The 15,757-nt window shown below is 41.1% G+C and overlaps 1 protein-coding gene and 1 long non-coding RNA gene across 7 annotated transcripts in view; one reads left to right on the top strand and one right to left on the bottom strand.

The window, feature by feature from the left end:
- The window catches only part of LOC308625347, a 262,666-nt gene that overhangs the window by 184,854 nt on the left and 62,055 nt on the right, over positions 1-15,757 (top strand). The window lies entirely within an intron of this gene.
- MTR (5-methyltetrahydrofolate-homocysteine methyltransferase) overlaps positions 1-15,757 on the bottom strand; it is a 131,520-nt gene that overhangs the window by 84,261 nt on the left and 31,502 nt on the right. For all 6 annotated transcript variants that reach the window (XM_081223922.1, XM_081223927.1, XM_081223923.1 and 3 more), the window contains exons 12-15: positions 13,804-13,883; positions 10,672-10,784; positions 7,311-7,451; positions 5,754-5,939 (exon numbers count right to left, since the gene is read on the bottom strand). In XM_081223922.1, the coding sequence (XP_081080048.1) occupies positions 5,754-5,939; positions 7,311-7,451; positions 10,672-10,784; positions 13,804-13,883 (520 nt within the window). The remainder of the gene's footprint in view (positions 1-5,753; positions 5,940-7,310; positions 7,452-10,671; positions 10,785-13,803; positions 13,884-15,757) is intronic.

Here is a 15,757-nt window from a genome sequence, read left to right as displayed (position 1 = left end):
CCCTACCTCGACCGCCCAGGCCAAAAAGCTGAATATTATCTGTGACTCCTCCTCCTTTCATGGCTCACAACCAACTCGAAGGCAAATCCTACTGGCTCTACCTTAAAGACACATCTAGAAATGGATGACTCCTCACGTCTTCTGTTGCTCCCGCCTTGGTCCCGGCCACCATCATCCCTCATCTGCACTACAGCAACAACCTCCAGTGGCTCTGCTTGGTCCCCGCAGACCATTCTCCCCAAAGAACCAGAGTGGTTTTGAAACATAAATGGGACCATGTTCTCTCCTCTGCTCAAAACCCTTCAGTGGCTTCCCAGCTCACTCACAGGAAGAGCCAAAGTGTTAACAGTGGTCTCCAAGGCCCTACACGATTTGGTGGCTGCTTTTTTTTTTTTTTTTAGCCGCGTTGGGTCTTTGTTGCTGCGCGTGGGCTTTCTCTAGTTGCGGCGAGCGGGGGCTACTCTTCGTTGCGGAGCACAGGCTCTAGGCGCGCCGGGCTTCAGTAGTTGAGGCATGTGGGCTTCAGTAGTTGTGGCTCGCAGGCTCTAGAGCACGGGCTCAGTAGTTGTGGCGCACAGGCTAAGTTGCTCCGCGGCATGTGGGATCTTCCCGGACCAGGGATCAAACCCGTGGCCCCCTGCATTGACAGGCAGATTCTTAACCAGGGAAGCCCGCAGCTGCCTTTTTAACCTCAGAACTTCTCAATCTCTTCTTTTTCCCTCTATTCCGTCCCAAACCATCCTATATAAAAGAGCATCCCCCACCCTCATCCTGGTACTCCTATCACCCTTATCCCTTTCTTATCCCTTCAGTGTATTCAGTACCATCGGGGGGGGGGTGGTGGTGGCGGTGGCGGCGGTGGCGGTGGCAGCGGCGGCGGCGGCGGTGGTGGTGTGTGTGTGTGTGTGTGTGTGTGTTCTCTCTCTCTCTCTCTCTCTCTCTTTATGTTTTCCCATTTATTATTCCCTTTGCCCCCTAAGAACATAAACTGCACAAGGGCAGGGACTAGGTTTGTTCCCTGCTATCTCCTCAGGGCCTGGCACATACTAGGTGCTCAAGATATATTTGAAGGAATTTGGGAAGATATCTGCCTCCATTAAACAATAACAGGTTGCTATATAAATTTGAAAAAGAACATTTAGGTAACAAAAAAGAGCTCCTGGAAAAAGAAGACATAAACACAGCTGTAGAAATCTCACACAGAGCAGAACAAAATGTCAGCACTGAAAAACAGGAGGGAAAAGATAAGAAAATTAGGCGATCTTTCTAAAACATCCAGTTTCTGAATAATACACAGGCCAAGAGAGGATAAACAATTCAAGGAAACTTCCTGCAACTGCGGCTATAAGTTTCCTGACTGACAGGGCCTACTGAGTGCCCAGCACAAGGAATGGCTCATAATCACTAGATTTCAGAATACCATGGACACAGAAGATCCAAGAAGCATCCAGAAAATGAGACAATAAATAGGTTTCACAAAAAGAATCAAGGGTTAGAATAGCACTGGACTTCTCACCAATACCAATGGAAACTAGAAGACAATGGATCAATGAGTTCAAAACATAGAGAAAATAATTTCAAGCTTGTACTCCTATACCCACACAATTGTTAATTAAGTGTAAAAGTAGAATAAAGCTGTTTTCAGACATGAAAGGTTTCAAAAATATTTACTGCCATGTCTTCTTTCATAAGAAGCTAACCAGAGGATACAGGTCACTAAATGAGAGATTAAACCAAGAATGAGGAAATTATGAGATCTAAACACCTAAGAGAGAGGTGAGAAGAACTGTCCACATGATGGGGAGGGACATCTTGCAGTGACAGCTGTGCAGCTGGCCTACTGAGCAACCCTTCCAGATTATGTCAGAAGACTCAGAGAGATAATTCTTCAAGAAATTAAAACAACAATCTACTTAGTGTCTTTGGATACACTGGATATTGGAAATTTACACAACTAGGGAACAGTTTGAAAATACGTAAGAAGCAAAGCAAACGCAAAGATAGGTATTAACTTCATAGAAAAGAAAGAGGGTGAAGGAAAGGAAAAGGAATCATGGTATACTACATGGCTCAGCGTTTACACAGCTTAATATAAGTGCCAAAAATAGTTACAACTGAAATTATATTGGAAGGATGGGGGATTAAAAGTAAATGTGTGGAGTGGGGAGTAGAAGATGGAGAAAAAGTCAAATCCTTAGCCACTATAGAAAGGCAACAAATAATAACTAAAACTGTAATTTGAAGTTAAGCAGGTAAATGACACAAGAATCAGCTAACTTGTAAGTGGTTGCCTCTGGGGACCTGGAGGCTTAGGGCTTCTGTTTTTCATAAAAAGAACTATTTGTCTCTTTCACTATCTGCATATATACCTTTGGTAAAAATAAAAATTATGTCAAATGGTCTTACCACACTGAACTAGTAGCGGAAGATGACTAGATACAACTTTTCAGAAGGACAACTTAATGATGTGTGTTAAAATGTCAAATGTGCACACCTTTTTTTTTTTTTTTTCCTTGCGATACGCGGGCCTCTCGCCGTTGTGGCCTCTCCCGTTGCGGAGCACAGGCTCCGGACGCGCAGGCTCAGCGGCCATGACTCACAGGCCTAGCCGCTCTGCGGCATGTGGGATCTTCCCGGACCAGGGCACGAACCCGTGTCCCCTGCATCGGCAGGCAGACTCTCAACCACTGTGCCACCAGGGAAGCCCGTGCACACCCTTTGACCCAACCTTTGACCACTTCTATGAACTAAGAAAATCACTCTACAAGAGGAAAATGGCTGCACGAATTAGTATATTCACTGGCCACTGTTCATCCTACTAAAATTTTAGAAACAATCGCAATTTTATGCAATAATAGACTAAGTAAAACATACATACTGGAATATAATGCAATCATAAAAGATGGAGTTATAATCCATATTTACTAAGACAGGAAGACATCAACATTTTGTTGAGTCAGGGCAAGAGTTAAAGAACGGTAGTTCATACAAAATCTTCAATTTTCTAGAACCTCTTCTCTTCCCGTAAATGGCCACGTGGCTTTCTCATTTTATTCAGGTTTTCAAACATTTCCCCCTCAGAAGGGCTTTTCAAGACCACCTTCTCTAAAAGAGCCAACCCGGGCTTCCCTGGTGGCGCAGTGGTTGAGAGTCCGCCTGCCAATGCAAGGGACACGGGTTCGTGCCCCGGTCTAGGAGGATCCCGCGTGCCGCGGAGCGGCTGGGCCCGTGAGCCATGGCCACTGAGCCTGCGCGTCCGGAGCCTGTGCTCCGCAACGGGAGAGGCCACAGCAGTGAGAGGCCCGTGTACCAAAATAAAATAAAATAAAATAAAATAAATAAAAGAGCCACTCTTCCCTGACAGCCTCACCCTGGATTCTTTCACCGAACCATTTAGCACAGACCCAGATCTCCTGGGTTTGAATCTGAGCACAACTGCTCGCTACCTGTGAAACAACAGACAGTCAGGTAAAGTCTTTGTGCTTTGGTTTACTCACATGAAATACAAAAATAATAATATATACCCAACATTTATATGTTGGGAAGAAAAACTGATTTAACATGTGAGTGTGCTTACTTGGTGCAAGTAAAGGTTCAATACATGTTTGTTATCAAAATTAACTCTTTTGTCCTCTTCTGGACTATGTGAATTTTTTTCATGAAGAAAATACATCTTCTGCACAAAAACAAGACACTTCTGTTAAAAAGTTTTACTTCAAAAACATGAGAAAACAAAGAAAAGAAAGAAAAATAACATATAACCCCACCACTTATCAATTATATAAATAAGAAGTCAATTCATCCCTACCCTCCAGTTAACAACAACCAATTTTTTTCCTCTGTTTACAGACACACATATATTCATATAAATCCTTTTTTATTAAATAAAATCAGGATCGTGCCACTTGGTGTTTTGTTTTTTTTTTACTTTTACTTTTTACTTTTTTTACTTTTCAATATATTTCAATATATTTAGGGACTTCCCTGGTGGTCCAGTAGTTAAGACACTGTGCTTCCCCTGCAGGGGGCACAGGTTTGATCCCTGGTTGGCAAACTAAGATCCTGCATGCCACATGGTGTGGCCAAAATATATATATATATATATATATACACATATATATATATATATATATATATTCTTTCTAACTGCTACACAGTATTCTATATGACATGTAGGCAGATTTAAGTATTCTCCTATTAATAGACATTTAGAGCCTTCTCAATTTTTTGCTACTACAGTGCTACAATGAATATGAACACATACTCAACCTAATAAAGATTCCCAGAAGAAGGCTGAATTATAAGGTATGGATTTTTTAAATTATTATTTAATCAAATTAAATATGGAATAGATATGAAAGTATTTATAACATTATAAAACAATACAGTAATCACCACACACCCATCACCCAGGTTAAACAATCATTGTGTTTGAAGCCTCCCATCGCCCCTCCCTGATTCTGTGGCACAGACAACATTGGAGTTGCCATTTCTCAATTCTTCCCCTTTTTTTCTCTATTTGATAAAGGAAACTAATATCTCATTATTGCTTCATTTTTTATTTATAGAAATATAATATAATTATTAGTAAGTACAGTAACTTCTCATAGGTTTATTGGCTATTTGTGTTTCTTTTTCTAAAAATCACTTGTTCTTTTCCTTTGTTCATTCTTCTACTGATTTGATTAGGGCATTTTACTTTCTGATTTATAGAAACTCTTTGCATAGTAGGGATATTAATCCACTGCTATTACTCATGCTGCAAATAATACCGTATCTTTTGTCATACAAAGTTTTACATTTTTAGGTAAATAAGTCTATCAGTTTTCTTTATGGCTTCCCAAGTTTCAGTGAATATTTTCTCATATATTCTTTAGATTTTTTTTACATATAGATCTTTAATTGATGTATATTTTATATTGGGATATGGTGGGAAATGGGGCTCTAACTTTTTCTTCCAAATGCAGTCAGTTATTCCAATAGCATTTACTGAATAATTCCTTTCTCAACTGACGTAAAAACCTTATTGTGTCTTATGTAATTTTCATATATATATATATATACACACACATACATATATGTATACATATATATGTAAGTATGTATGTACATGTATGTACTTGTGTATACACACATACACACACACATATCTACAGGCATACCTCATTTTACTGGCCTTTACTTTATTGCACTTCACAGATACTGCATTTTTACAAATTGAAGCTCTGAGGCAACCCTGCCTCAAGCAATCTATCGATACCATTTTTCCAATAGCATTGCTCACTTCATGTCTCTGTGTCATGTTTTAGTAATTCTCGCAATATTTCAAGCTTTTTCATTATTGTTCTACTTGTTATGGTTATCTGTGGTCAGTGATCTTTGATGTTACTACTACAATTCCCTGAAGGCTCAGATGATGGTCAGCATTTTTTAGCAATAAAGTATTTTTAATTAAGGTATGTACATTGTTTTCCTAGACATAATGCTATTGCACACTTAATGGACTACAGTATAGTGTAAACATAATTTTTACATGCACTGGAAAACCAAAAAATTATGCGACCCACTTTATTGTGATATCTGCTTTATTACAGTGGCCTGGAACGGAATCCGTGGTACCTCTGAGGTATGCCTGTGTGTGTGTACACACACATATGGTATATATGGTAAACACATTTGTTCTGGACTCAGTTCTCTCCCACTGCTCTAAGCCTATGTAACACAATGGAGCGAGAGCCAAAGAAATCACTCACCTGTCCTTCTTCATCAAAAGCCATAACCACCACAGCAGCTCCAAACTTTTTAATCTTTCTGGCCTTCTCCAAGAAGTCATCCTCTCCCTCCTTCAGGCTGATGCTGTTAACAATGCACTTCCCCTGGCAGCACTTTAACCCAGCTTCAATCACAGCAAAATTGGAAGAGTCAATGCACAAGGGCACCTGAGGTCAGAAGGGTAAGGTGATCACAGAAAGACTGTAAGTTACCACAAATCCCCTTCCAAGGACCCCCAGATATTCCCTCTTTCTTCCTTAGGGAAACAAGAAACAAATAACAATAGTGTGACAGAGATACGATTTTAATCTGATTTTAAGCCCTTGTTCCTAAAGCCCAAAAGACTTGGAGCAATTCCAGTCTCACAAGAGACCCCATGCATGGGCCAGAAATTGATAACTCAAAAGATCACAGCTAAACATCAGAATGAAAGCACTGAAGTCATTTCACGGGCTCCCCGTCTGATTCAGACTTTGAACAAGTCATTTAGCTTCTCTGCACCTTAAATTCGCAAAATATTTACTCCCAGAGGACAGTGGAGGCTTTTAAGTGAGGAGTTGAAGACAAATGAAGGACAGGTTAATGTAATTCACTGTTTACCACAAGACTTCTAACTTACACATTTGCTGAATGAAGCCTAACAAAAAAACGACAGCCCTATCTCTTAAAGCACTATAGGAAGTGTCTTTCAAACAACAATACCAACAATAAAACCAACTTCAAAAATCACTCCTGGGCCTCCCTGGTGGCGCAGTGGTTGAGAGTCCGCCTGCCGATGCAGGGGATACGGGTTCGTGCCCCGGTCTGGGAGGATCCCATATGCCGCGGAGCGGCTGGGCCCGTGAGCCATGGCCGCTGGGCCTGCGCATCCGGAGCCTGTGCTCCGCAACGGGAGAGGCCACAACAGTGAGAGGCCCGCATACCGCAAAAAGAAAAAAAAAAAAAAAAAAAAAAAAAAAAAATCACTCCTCATCACAAATTCAATGGTAGAGAAGTGAAGTGAGACTTTTAAAAGTTTTGAGAATCAATCTAAAATTTTTGAAAGGATGGACACAAAAATTAACTTTCATCTTTTAAAGAAAAAATGTAAAAGCTGACATTAATACCTTGATTTAATCTTGTTTTATAAGTCTGTCTCACTCTGATAAACCTAAAAAGGTCTCTTCTTCCTGCAATAAGGAAGGATTAACTGAGTTCCCTTGTCTGCGATAGGAAGAGAACTAATGATTCGGTAAGAACAGTGAGTATATCCTTCAGAGACATGAAAAGTTGGTTCATAGCCTAGCCAGACATCATGTGACCAACTCTGGAAGCCTTGGAAACAGCCACACTGAAGTCACATCTCTCTCTGAAGTCTGGTTTCTATTGAAAGGCTGCCATTAAGTGAGAAAACTGACAATCAGAAACCACTGGGCTTTCAACAAAGGACAACAGAAAACCAGTGTATGACATGACAGATGAAGGGACAAGTGACAAAGTTAAATGAGCAACAGAGCAGCACATGTAAACTCCCTTGATGAATCAAGGTTTTGTACGACCTTGGCAATGTCAGGCTCGGAAGCGATGAAGTTGCAGAATCTGGTCATTGCACTTGGTCCATCCAGCATGCCATCATCCATGTTGATATCCAGCACCTGGGCTCCCATTTCCACCTGCATTTTGGCAACGCTCAGAGCTTCCTGAGGACAGAATTCAAGGGGAACGAGTATTGGGAGAGGGTGACTAAGAGAAGGCTGACAAAAGTAGTCCTTCACCACCACCAGCAGGCAGTCCTTTTAGATTCCACTAGACTGCCTGGCCAGCACCCCCGACCCTGAGCCTGCTCTCAACCATCCCAGATGAAGCTTTCTTACACATCGCTTCCATCACAGCGGGTCACTCCTCAGAACCCAGCGAAGCTCGACTCTTCCTGTAAAGAGCCTCAAGCCCTCAGCCTGGTGTTCCAGGCCCTCTGGGACCTGCCCCATCTTCTCATGCAACTGAACTTCTCACCCATCGCCCACTCCCGGCACCCTCCACCCAGCCAAATCTGTTTCCACCTCTGTGTCACACATCATGATGTTCCCTCTGCTTCCAACACAATCCCCTTCCTTCCTGTACTGTTTAAGATCCAGCTCAAGTCCCATCTCCTCCAAGAAAAGTCCTTAGAGAAACAGTCCAAAACTTATCTAACTCTTCAGTGTTTGCCGAAACATGCAAAGCAGTCATTGTAGGCTGTTGATAGAAGTTACGTGAAATATGTGTTTAAATAAACTTCTTCTGTGCTAAAAGGATTTTCAAACCCTTTGATACGCTATTATACACAGTAAATCTCCAAGGACAAGATACAAGACACAGCATTTCTCACTTACGGTCATTTAAGGAATATCTTGTAGGATCAGTGTTCCAGAGAACATACTTTGGGAAACACTGCTTATTCCGCAATGACCGGCTGCCTCTAAACATCTGTAACTATTATAAACATTATCCCATGGTGTATTACATTATCATTTCCTCACGATTTCACGAGTATTAGCTTATTCTCCGAAATAGATTTTAAGCATTTGGAAATCTAGAAAGGTCTTAGGTATCTCCCACTCTCATTTGAACAATACTGGACAAAGCAGACATGTTCAATAGGGCTTTCTAACTGACTGGTACAGCAGAGACTTTAAGTCTTTGCTGCACACTTCATAGTGTCATAAAATAAGCAGGGATAAAATCAACTGTAGATTCTGATGTTGTCCTAATTTTTTCTTAGCCGAAGAAACCAAATAGAAATTTTTAGCAATCACTGTAAAGGAACAGGCATGAGACACTTTGGCACAGGCCACAAGGAAAGACCACTCGTAATGACACAAGGTTACACAGAGAAAAAGGATCGCAATAAAATTCAGCAAAAAATGTTTTTGGTATCAGCAGTATGTTAAATATTAATATCATAAAGAATAAAAAGAAGTATAAGTCACAGTCCCTGTTCTTGAAGGGCTTTCATCTAGCTGGGGGCATATGATGTAGTCATATGAAAAGCTACTGGCACTGCCATACATCATATGTCCTGCCTAAACACCAGGAAGGGCAAGATCTCTGAGGACTGAAGTGGAGAAAGCTACCTGAGAGGGAGCAGCTTCAGCTGCCCCTGGGAAATGGACTGGAGGGAGCACAGGGGAGATGGCAAGCGACCTGGTTAGACCAGGAGTCAAAAGACACACAACATAGATGCCAATGCCTGACCTTTCTACATCAGAAGAGCCACAGAATCACAGCTCGGCGGTCCAAGCTTCCCAAATAGGCTCCGAGAGATGAAGTGATTTGTTTAAAGCTGCACAAGTTGGGCACAAAGACAGGACTGGTCTTTGTCTCAGGTCATTCCCTTAACCTCAGAGCCTTGAGGGGTCACTAACTATGGGGAACTGGAAACCAGTGAGGAGCCATTCCTCCCCGGCCCCCTCCTACTTCCCAGCCTCCTTCCCGTGTCCTCCAAGCCAAGACAGCAGAGCAGTGAAGGGTATGGGCTTGGAGGACTTAGGGTCTATCATTCACTTGCTGTCAAACAGTAGGTGAGTGGTTTAACCTCCCCCAAGCCTCCAGCTGCACATATGTAAAATGGGGATAATAGCAGCACCAATCTCACAGGTCTGTAAAGATTACACGAGCAATGCTGTATAGCGCTCAGCACAGTGACTGGCATATGTTCAACAGTAAGACCTTATGAGATGACAGATATCACTCCCACTTGTTTGCTTCTTCCTAAAATGCCGTCTGCTCTCAGTAGCAAATGTATCAAATCTGAGAGCTGAAAGGGACACCACAGAATGGTCTTAAGAATCAAAACAGAAATAGAAATACTGCCAACTGAAGAACCCTATACAACCATGAAGGGTCCTCAGGACTGCAGAAGGGAACAAACAGGAACAAAGGCCTGGAGGCAGAAGCAAGCCTCCTGGAATGTTCAGATGACAGATCAGGATGGAAGGCAGTTTGGTGTCTATGTGGATGATGGTCTAAAGGAGTTTGGGTTTTATCCCACGTGCAAAAAAAGTCACCCCGTGAAAGCTTCTGAACTGGGGAGGACCATGGCAGCAGCACGTGCTGGCCAGGCAGCAGAGGGAACGAAGAGAACAGGACTGACGGGAACTGTCAGGAACCAGGTAACCAGGCCCTACTGACCTACCTGCAGAGGAGGTCACTGAGGGATGCCACGGAGCAGTCACTAACAAGTCCATAAAGGACGATAAATGAGCCCTTTCTTTGTGATTAGAACTAAGTCTGCTTCGATACTGGTTGCTGGAAGATCTATTTCCTAAAGGTTGCAAAGGCTATCATTAAAGCTCAGATCAGGTTCCTCCATTTCTAACTTTGTACTTGCATAAGAAAAAAAAATTTGTCCAGATTTTGAGTGGGCTCTACTTGGATTAAATTTTGCTCATCCTTAGAGTGACTGAGTTTAAGAATCCTATGGTGAAACTACCTTGCAAGTTTTGTGTTTGTTTAGCTTATTTTACAGTGAACAGAATCAATAATACCACATTAGTCAGTGGCTGATGTGGTCATGAGGAAATGAACAGGAATTGTCCTGGCTTTCCCTTTTCTTGGAAAGATTTGTGAGAAGCCAAAATGAAGAGTATCCTCAAATTTTTAAATGTATTTCACAATTAACAGAAATAGCTAGAACCTGGGTGCCTCCCATCTCATCCCACTTCACACCCTGGATGAATTTTTTTGAAAAATATTGACAAGGGCAGCTATGACTTTTCGAAGCCTCATCCTCCCACCAGCTCTGCCAGCTACAAACACACTACCGTTCTCACACTTCCCAGCAGCTCTGCTAATGATTATCAAAGGCAGAGCTGTTTCACTTGCGTGCTGTCTTAGCCAAAAACCTGGCAGATGCCTCGAGGGTCTTATTTAGATACTCACTTCATAATTTCCTGTCATGATGAGTTTAGCAAACTTCCTGGATCCTGCAACATTACAGCGCTCTCCAATGTTAACAAAGTTGGTGTACGGGCCGATCCTGAAGGGCTCTAGACCTTGAAAGGAGAAGCATTTTGAAAATTTTCTGAAAATGCGTGTAACGACATGAGACAGACAGAAAATAAATGTTTTCATGAGAAAGAAAAGAAGTTTCTGTGCCACAGCCCGTCTGACTAGCTAAGGAGACCCAATGTGGGAAAAGGGTCATGGCCATCCCCCTCTAGGGATATTTAAACACAACAAAAGGCTCTATGTTTATAACCAGAACTCTCAAAAGAAGAAATATTTCAGGGTTTTAAATTGCAAATTTCTCTCAAGAGCTGAATCATATCAGCTCTGAGAAACAAGGAAAAATTATCATCATATTCTTATGTAACCAAGAGCCTGGGGCAAAAACCATGAAGTTAGAATCTAAAGGACTGCTCCACAGCTGTCCATTCAGACATTGGCTTGAAGCCTGATGGAGCAAGCGTTCTTAATCCCACCAACAGTGTGTTTAGAGCTTTATCTCATCTCTTTGATCCAGAGGCCAAGAACCAGTAACCAGCAAGGACTAACAGGGTCACGAGGAAGGACCTGGGCTGAGCCCTGGGAGATGGCTGACTCTGGACAAGCCACCTGGGCTTTCTGCTCCTCCTTCCTTATTTGCAAAGGGACAAGATCATCTCCACTGTTACAGGCTGATTTAGGGGCAAATATCAGATGATTAATGTGGACACATTACACTGAGGTAAAAAAGCAACATGCAGCATAAAGTACCACTACAGGAAAAGGCCTTTAACTGGTTTTGTTCTACTCATTGTATCTACAGTATTAGGAGCAGAAGTCTTGCTAGATGGTTACAAGCAGGCTCTCGGGAAGCCAGCCTTAGTTAGGGTCTGAGCCCTGCACAGCCGACTCAGTGAACACTCTGGGGCACTTCTCTCAGAGCCTCTGAGCTTCTAAAATAGAGACAGCAGAAGTATCTGCCTCACAATGTTACTGTAAAAATGAGACTAGGTAACATTGATAAGCATTATCAAGCTTATAAAATTAGCACCAGCAATCATAGCTGTTCTTGTTAATAAAAGGAAATGGCTTTTGAGTCCTTTCCCAAAGCATTGGTTGAGGAAGAAACAGACATGAGGGAGAGGAAAATAATGAAGATAGGTAACTACAAAACTATTCCAGGTCTTCTGTTCCCCGACTGGGAAGACTATCACTTCCCAGTTTGGGCTGTGATTTCCTTTCCCATTGGTAACATCCTCACAGCCCCTCCCCTCCATGTTGACCCTTAGTCAGACCCTGGGGTTCCCAGGGCAGACAAGCAGGGCTGCCAGCATTTAAATGCCGAAGAGAACCTGTGGTGTTGCCCTAAAAGCATTTCACACAAAGCATTTCTGATCTATTATGAATGTGAAGTATCTGACACAAAAACTGCATTGTTCTCAGACTTCCCTGGTGGCGCAGTGGTTAAGAATCCACCTGTCAATGCAGGGGACATGGGTTCAAGCTCTGGTCCAGGAAGATCCCACATGCTGCGAAGCAATTAAGCCCGTGCACCACAACTACTGAGCCGGCGCTCTGGAGCCCGCGAGCCACAACTACTGAGCCCATGTGGTGCAACTAGCCCGTGCACCTAGAGCCCGTGCTCCACAGCAAGAGAAGCCACTGCACTGCAACGAAAAGTAGTCCCCACTCTCTGCAACGACAGAAAGCCTGAGCACAGCAACGAAGACCCAGCACAGCCAAAAATTAAAAAATAAATAAGTTTAAAAAAATTACATTGTTCTCAAGTCTGCAATTTATGAAAGAACAATTAAAAAGAGTGTATTTGGTGCCATTCTTTTAAAATCTGATTGAAGGTGATTTTTTAAACAATTTAGAAATAGCACATGAAATTCAAATCAGAAGAAAGAATTCCTTCATTCTTACACATAAACTCTTTAAAAATCATAACTAAATGGTTCTTTCATGTTTCGATTTTGGCAAAGGCTAACAATTTCAACTTAGTCCTTGGCTGAAGTCAATTAATAGCTTTAAGATCTAAGGTTGAAAGAAACTATCCTACCACACCTTCCTCTGACAAAAGCCACTTTTTCAGGGTAGGGAGTGTGTCATAAATCACAAATCCCTCTTCCTCTAATCTCATCCCGTCTTCTGGAATATAAAAGGAAAAAAAGGGTAGCCTGAAGAGGCATATTTCTAACCCAACTTTATTTTCACTCACTGGGAGTAATTCTATACAATATGTTCTGAGTGAGAAAAGTGGGTATTACTTTTGCTGTCACTTTTATTTTATTTCACTGTCATTTTATTTCATTTTTCTTAGGAGAACATATGGAACAAAAATACATCAATTTAGAGAAATGTTAAATTCTCCATTATTACGGTGCATAATTCCTCATGTGTGCTATTTGCAGGTTCTCTCAAAATCTGTATACACTTTTTTTTTTTGCTTAAAGATACTATCTAAGAATACATCATTAAAGTATTATGGGAAAAATATAAAATTTAAAGCTATTTTTCTAATAGTTGGCATGATAACCTATTTTACTAATGTTCCTTTTGTGAATATCAGAACTCATTCTGAAAAAGGGAAGCTGCCTACTCCACAGGGCTGTTGAGAACAAAACAGAATAATAAATATCACAACTCTTTGTAAAGCCTAAACACACAGCCAACATAAGAACATGACAATAATGTTATAGAAGCAAACAAAATTTTCTAGGAAGAGGCTACCATCACTAAAAAACCTTAAGCCTGGGCTAGATTTTTAGCAGCAAATCTGATGATTAAAAGTGTTAGGCTGTGGCCTATGTACGTTTTCAAAGCAGTGCACAATAAGTCTGACCAAGGCCACTACCTGTGCTTTCATTCACATTTCCCTGAAGTCAGTATCTTCCCGCTCTCACCCCTAAAAAAAACCAAAGCGTCCTTTACTAGAATTCATTTAAGTACCAAGAAAAATATGTACACTTCTTTGACCTAATAAACAAGTTCTTTGGCAGAAATATCACTACCACACAGACTAAACATAATAACGATCTACAAACGATTTCTGAAATCATAAAAAATCATGTCTTTACGACTTACCAGACAGTAGCATATGCCCTTCCAAAACAGTGGCAGGTGGAACTCTAGGCTTATAGTTTTTCACAGCTTCAGCAATTTCTCTGAGTTAAAAGACAAAACACGATATCCATTAAATCCAAACAAAATTCAATTAAACTAATTTCCACCTATGAAATTAAGTCTGTTTAATATAATTATATACCTAGTTCCAAATGTGAAGCAGCAACTGTGCTTTTCAGTTTTCTCAGTAATGCAGAAAATGAATCTACAATCTTTAACATTTCTGTATCTGCCCCGTTGCTGTGCACTGATTATACCAGGTTCTGTGCTCACAGATGTGAACCTACAGACGTAATGGTTTGCACAAATGCTAACAGCAAATCTCTTCCACCCCTTCCCAAACCTGAAGATATCCTTAACTCCATCAAATCCACATGGTAATTTAAAAGAAAAAATGGCTTCACTGTTGAGAAGGAAGAGCAAATAGGAGAGGAGGTGCCAGGAGTGAAGGAAATTAAATCCTTTAGGTCTGTTTTTTTCAGGCACACATATATGGTAGGGAGGGTAAAGAGTAATACGTCACTGAAACTCCAAAATAATTACTCCTAAAAATTTGTTTTAATTATTCATACTCTTTTGAACCTTATCAGCTTCGATGAAATATGTCTTCTGATCAGCCTGGAAAAATCTGGCTGCTCTACTCAATTTATCAGGACCAGTATGAACTGCTCACTCTACTGCCCCCCCAAATGAGTATGTGAATGGCAAAGTAAAAGCAGCAAATATATATGCAGAGATAGACATACACACACAAACCCACACACACAGAGGTATTTTTAAAACAACTCTTTTACAAATATCTCAATTTCGTTTCTTTTTATGGCTGAGTAATATTCCATTGTATATATGTGCCACATCTTCTTTATCCATTCATCCAATGAGGGACACTTAGGTTGTTTCCATCTCCTGGCTATTGTAAATAGAGCTGCAATAAACATTTTGGTACATGACTCTTTTTGAATTATGGTTTTCTCAGGGTATATGCCCAGTAGTGGGATTGCTGGGTCGTATGGTAGTTCTATTTTTAGTTTTTTAAGGAACCTCCATACTGTTCTCCATAGTGGCTGTATCAATTTACATTCCCACCAAAAGTGCAAGAGTGTTCCCTTTTCTCCACACCCTCTCCAGCATTTATTGTTTCTAGATTTTTTGATGATGGCCATTCTGACCGGTGTGAGATGATATCTCATTGTAGTTTTGATTTGCATTTCTCTAACGATTAATGATGCTGAGCATTTGTAGTGAGGTAGATAGACCTAGAGTCTGTCATACAGAGTAAAGTAAGTCAGAAAGAGAAAAACAAATACTGTATGCTAACACATATATATGGAATCTAAGGGAAAAAAAAAAAAGGTCATGAAGAACCTAGGGGTAAGGCGGGAATAAAGACACAGACCTACTAGAGAATGGACTTGAGGATATGGGGAGGGGGAAGGGTAAGCTGTGACAAAGTGAGAGAGTGGCATGGACATATATACACTACCAAAAGTAAAACAGATAGCTAGTGGGAAGCAGCCGCATAGCACAGGGAGATCAGCTCGGTGGTTTGTGGCCACCTAGAGGGGTGGGATAGGGAGGGTGGGAAGGAGGGAGACGCAAGAGGGAAGAGATATGGGAACATATGTATATGTATAACTGATTCACTTTGTTATAAAGCAGAAACTAACACACCATTGTAAAGCAATTATACTCCAATAAAGATGTTAAAAAAACTTTTTATAAAGGAGGAGATAATCTTAAAAACAAAAAGAGATTCAAAGATAAGCTATCCTCAACTACTGATAACTTTCAGATATTATTTAAAAGATGTTTAAAAAATTATAGAGACTCTTCATACAGCCTATCATGGAAGTCAACAAAATCAGTGCAACATTAGGCAGTTCAGTACAGTGAACGTATTATAGGCATAAAAGCC

The sequence above is a fragment of the Mesoplodon bidens genome (genome assembly GCF_964165515.1).
Source record: "Mesoplodon bidens genome assembly, chromosome: 1".
NCBI classification, from domain to species: Eukaryota; Metazoa; Chordata; class Mammalia; order Artiodactyla; family Ziphiidae; genus Mesoplodon; species Mesoplodon bidens.
The sequence above is the reverse complement of the archived record's forward strand: the minus strand, read 5'-3'. Positions and strand labels throughout refer to the sequence as shown.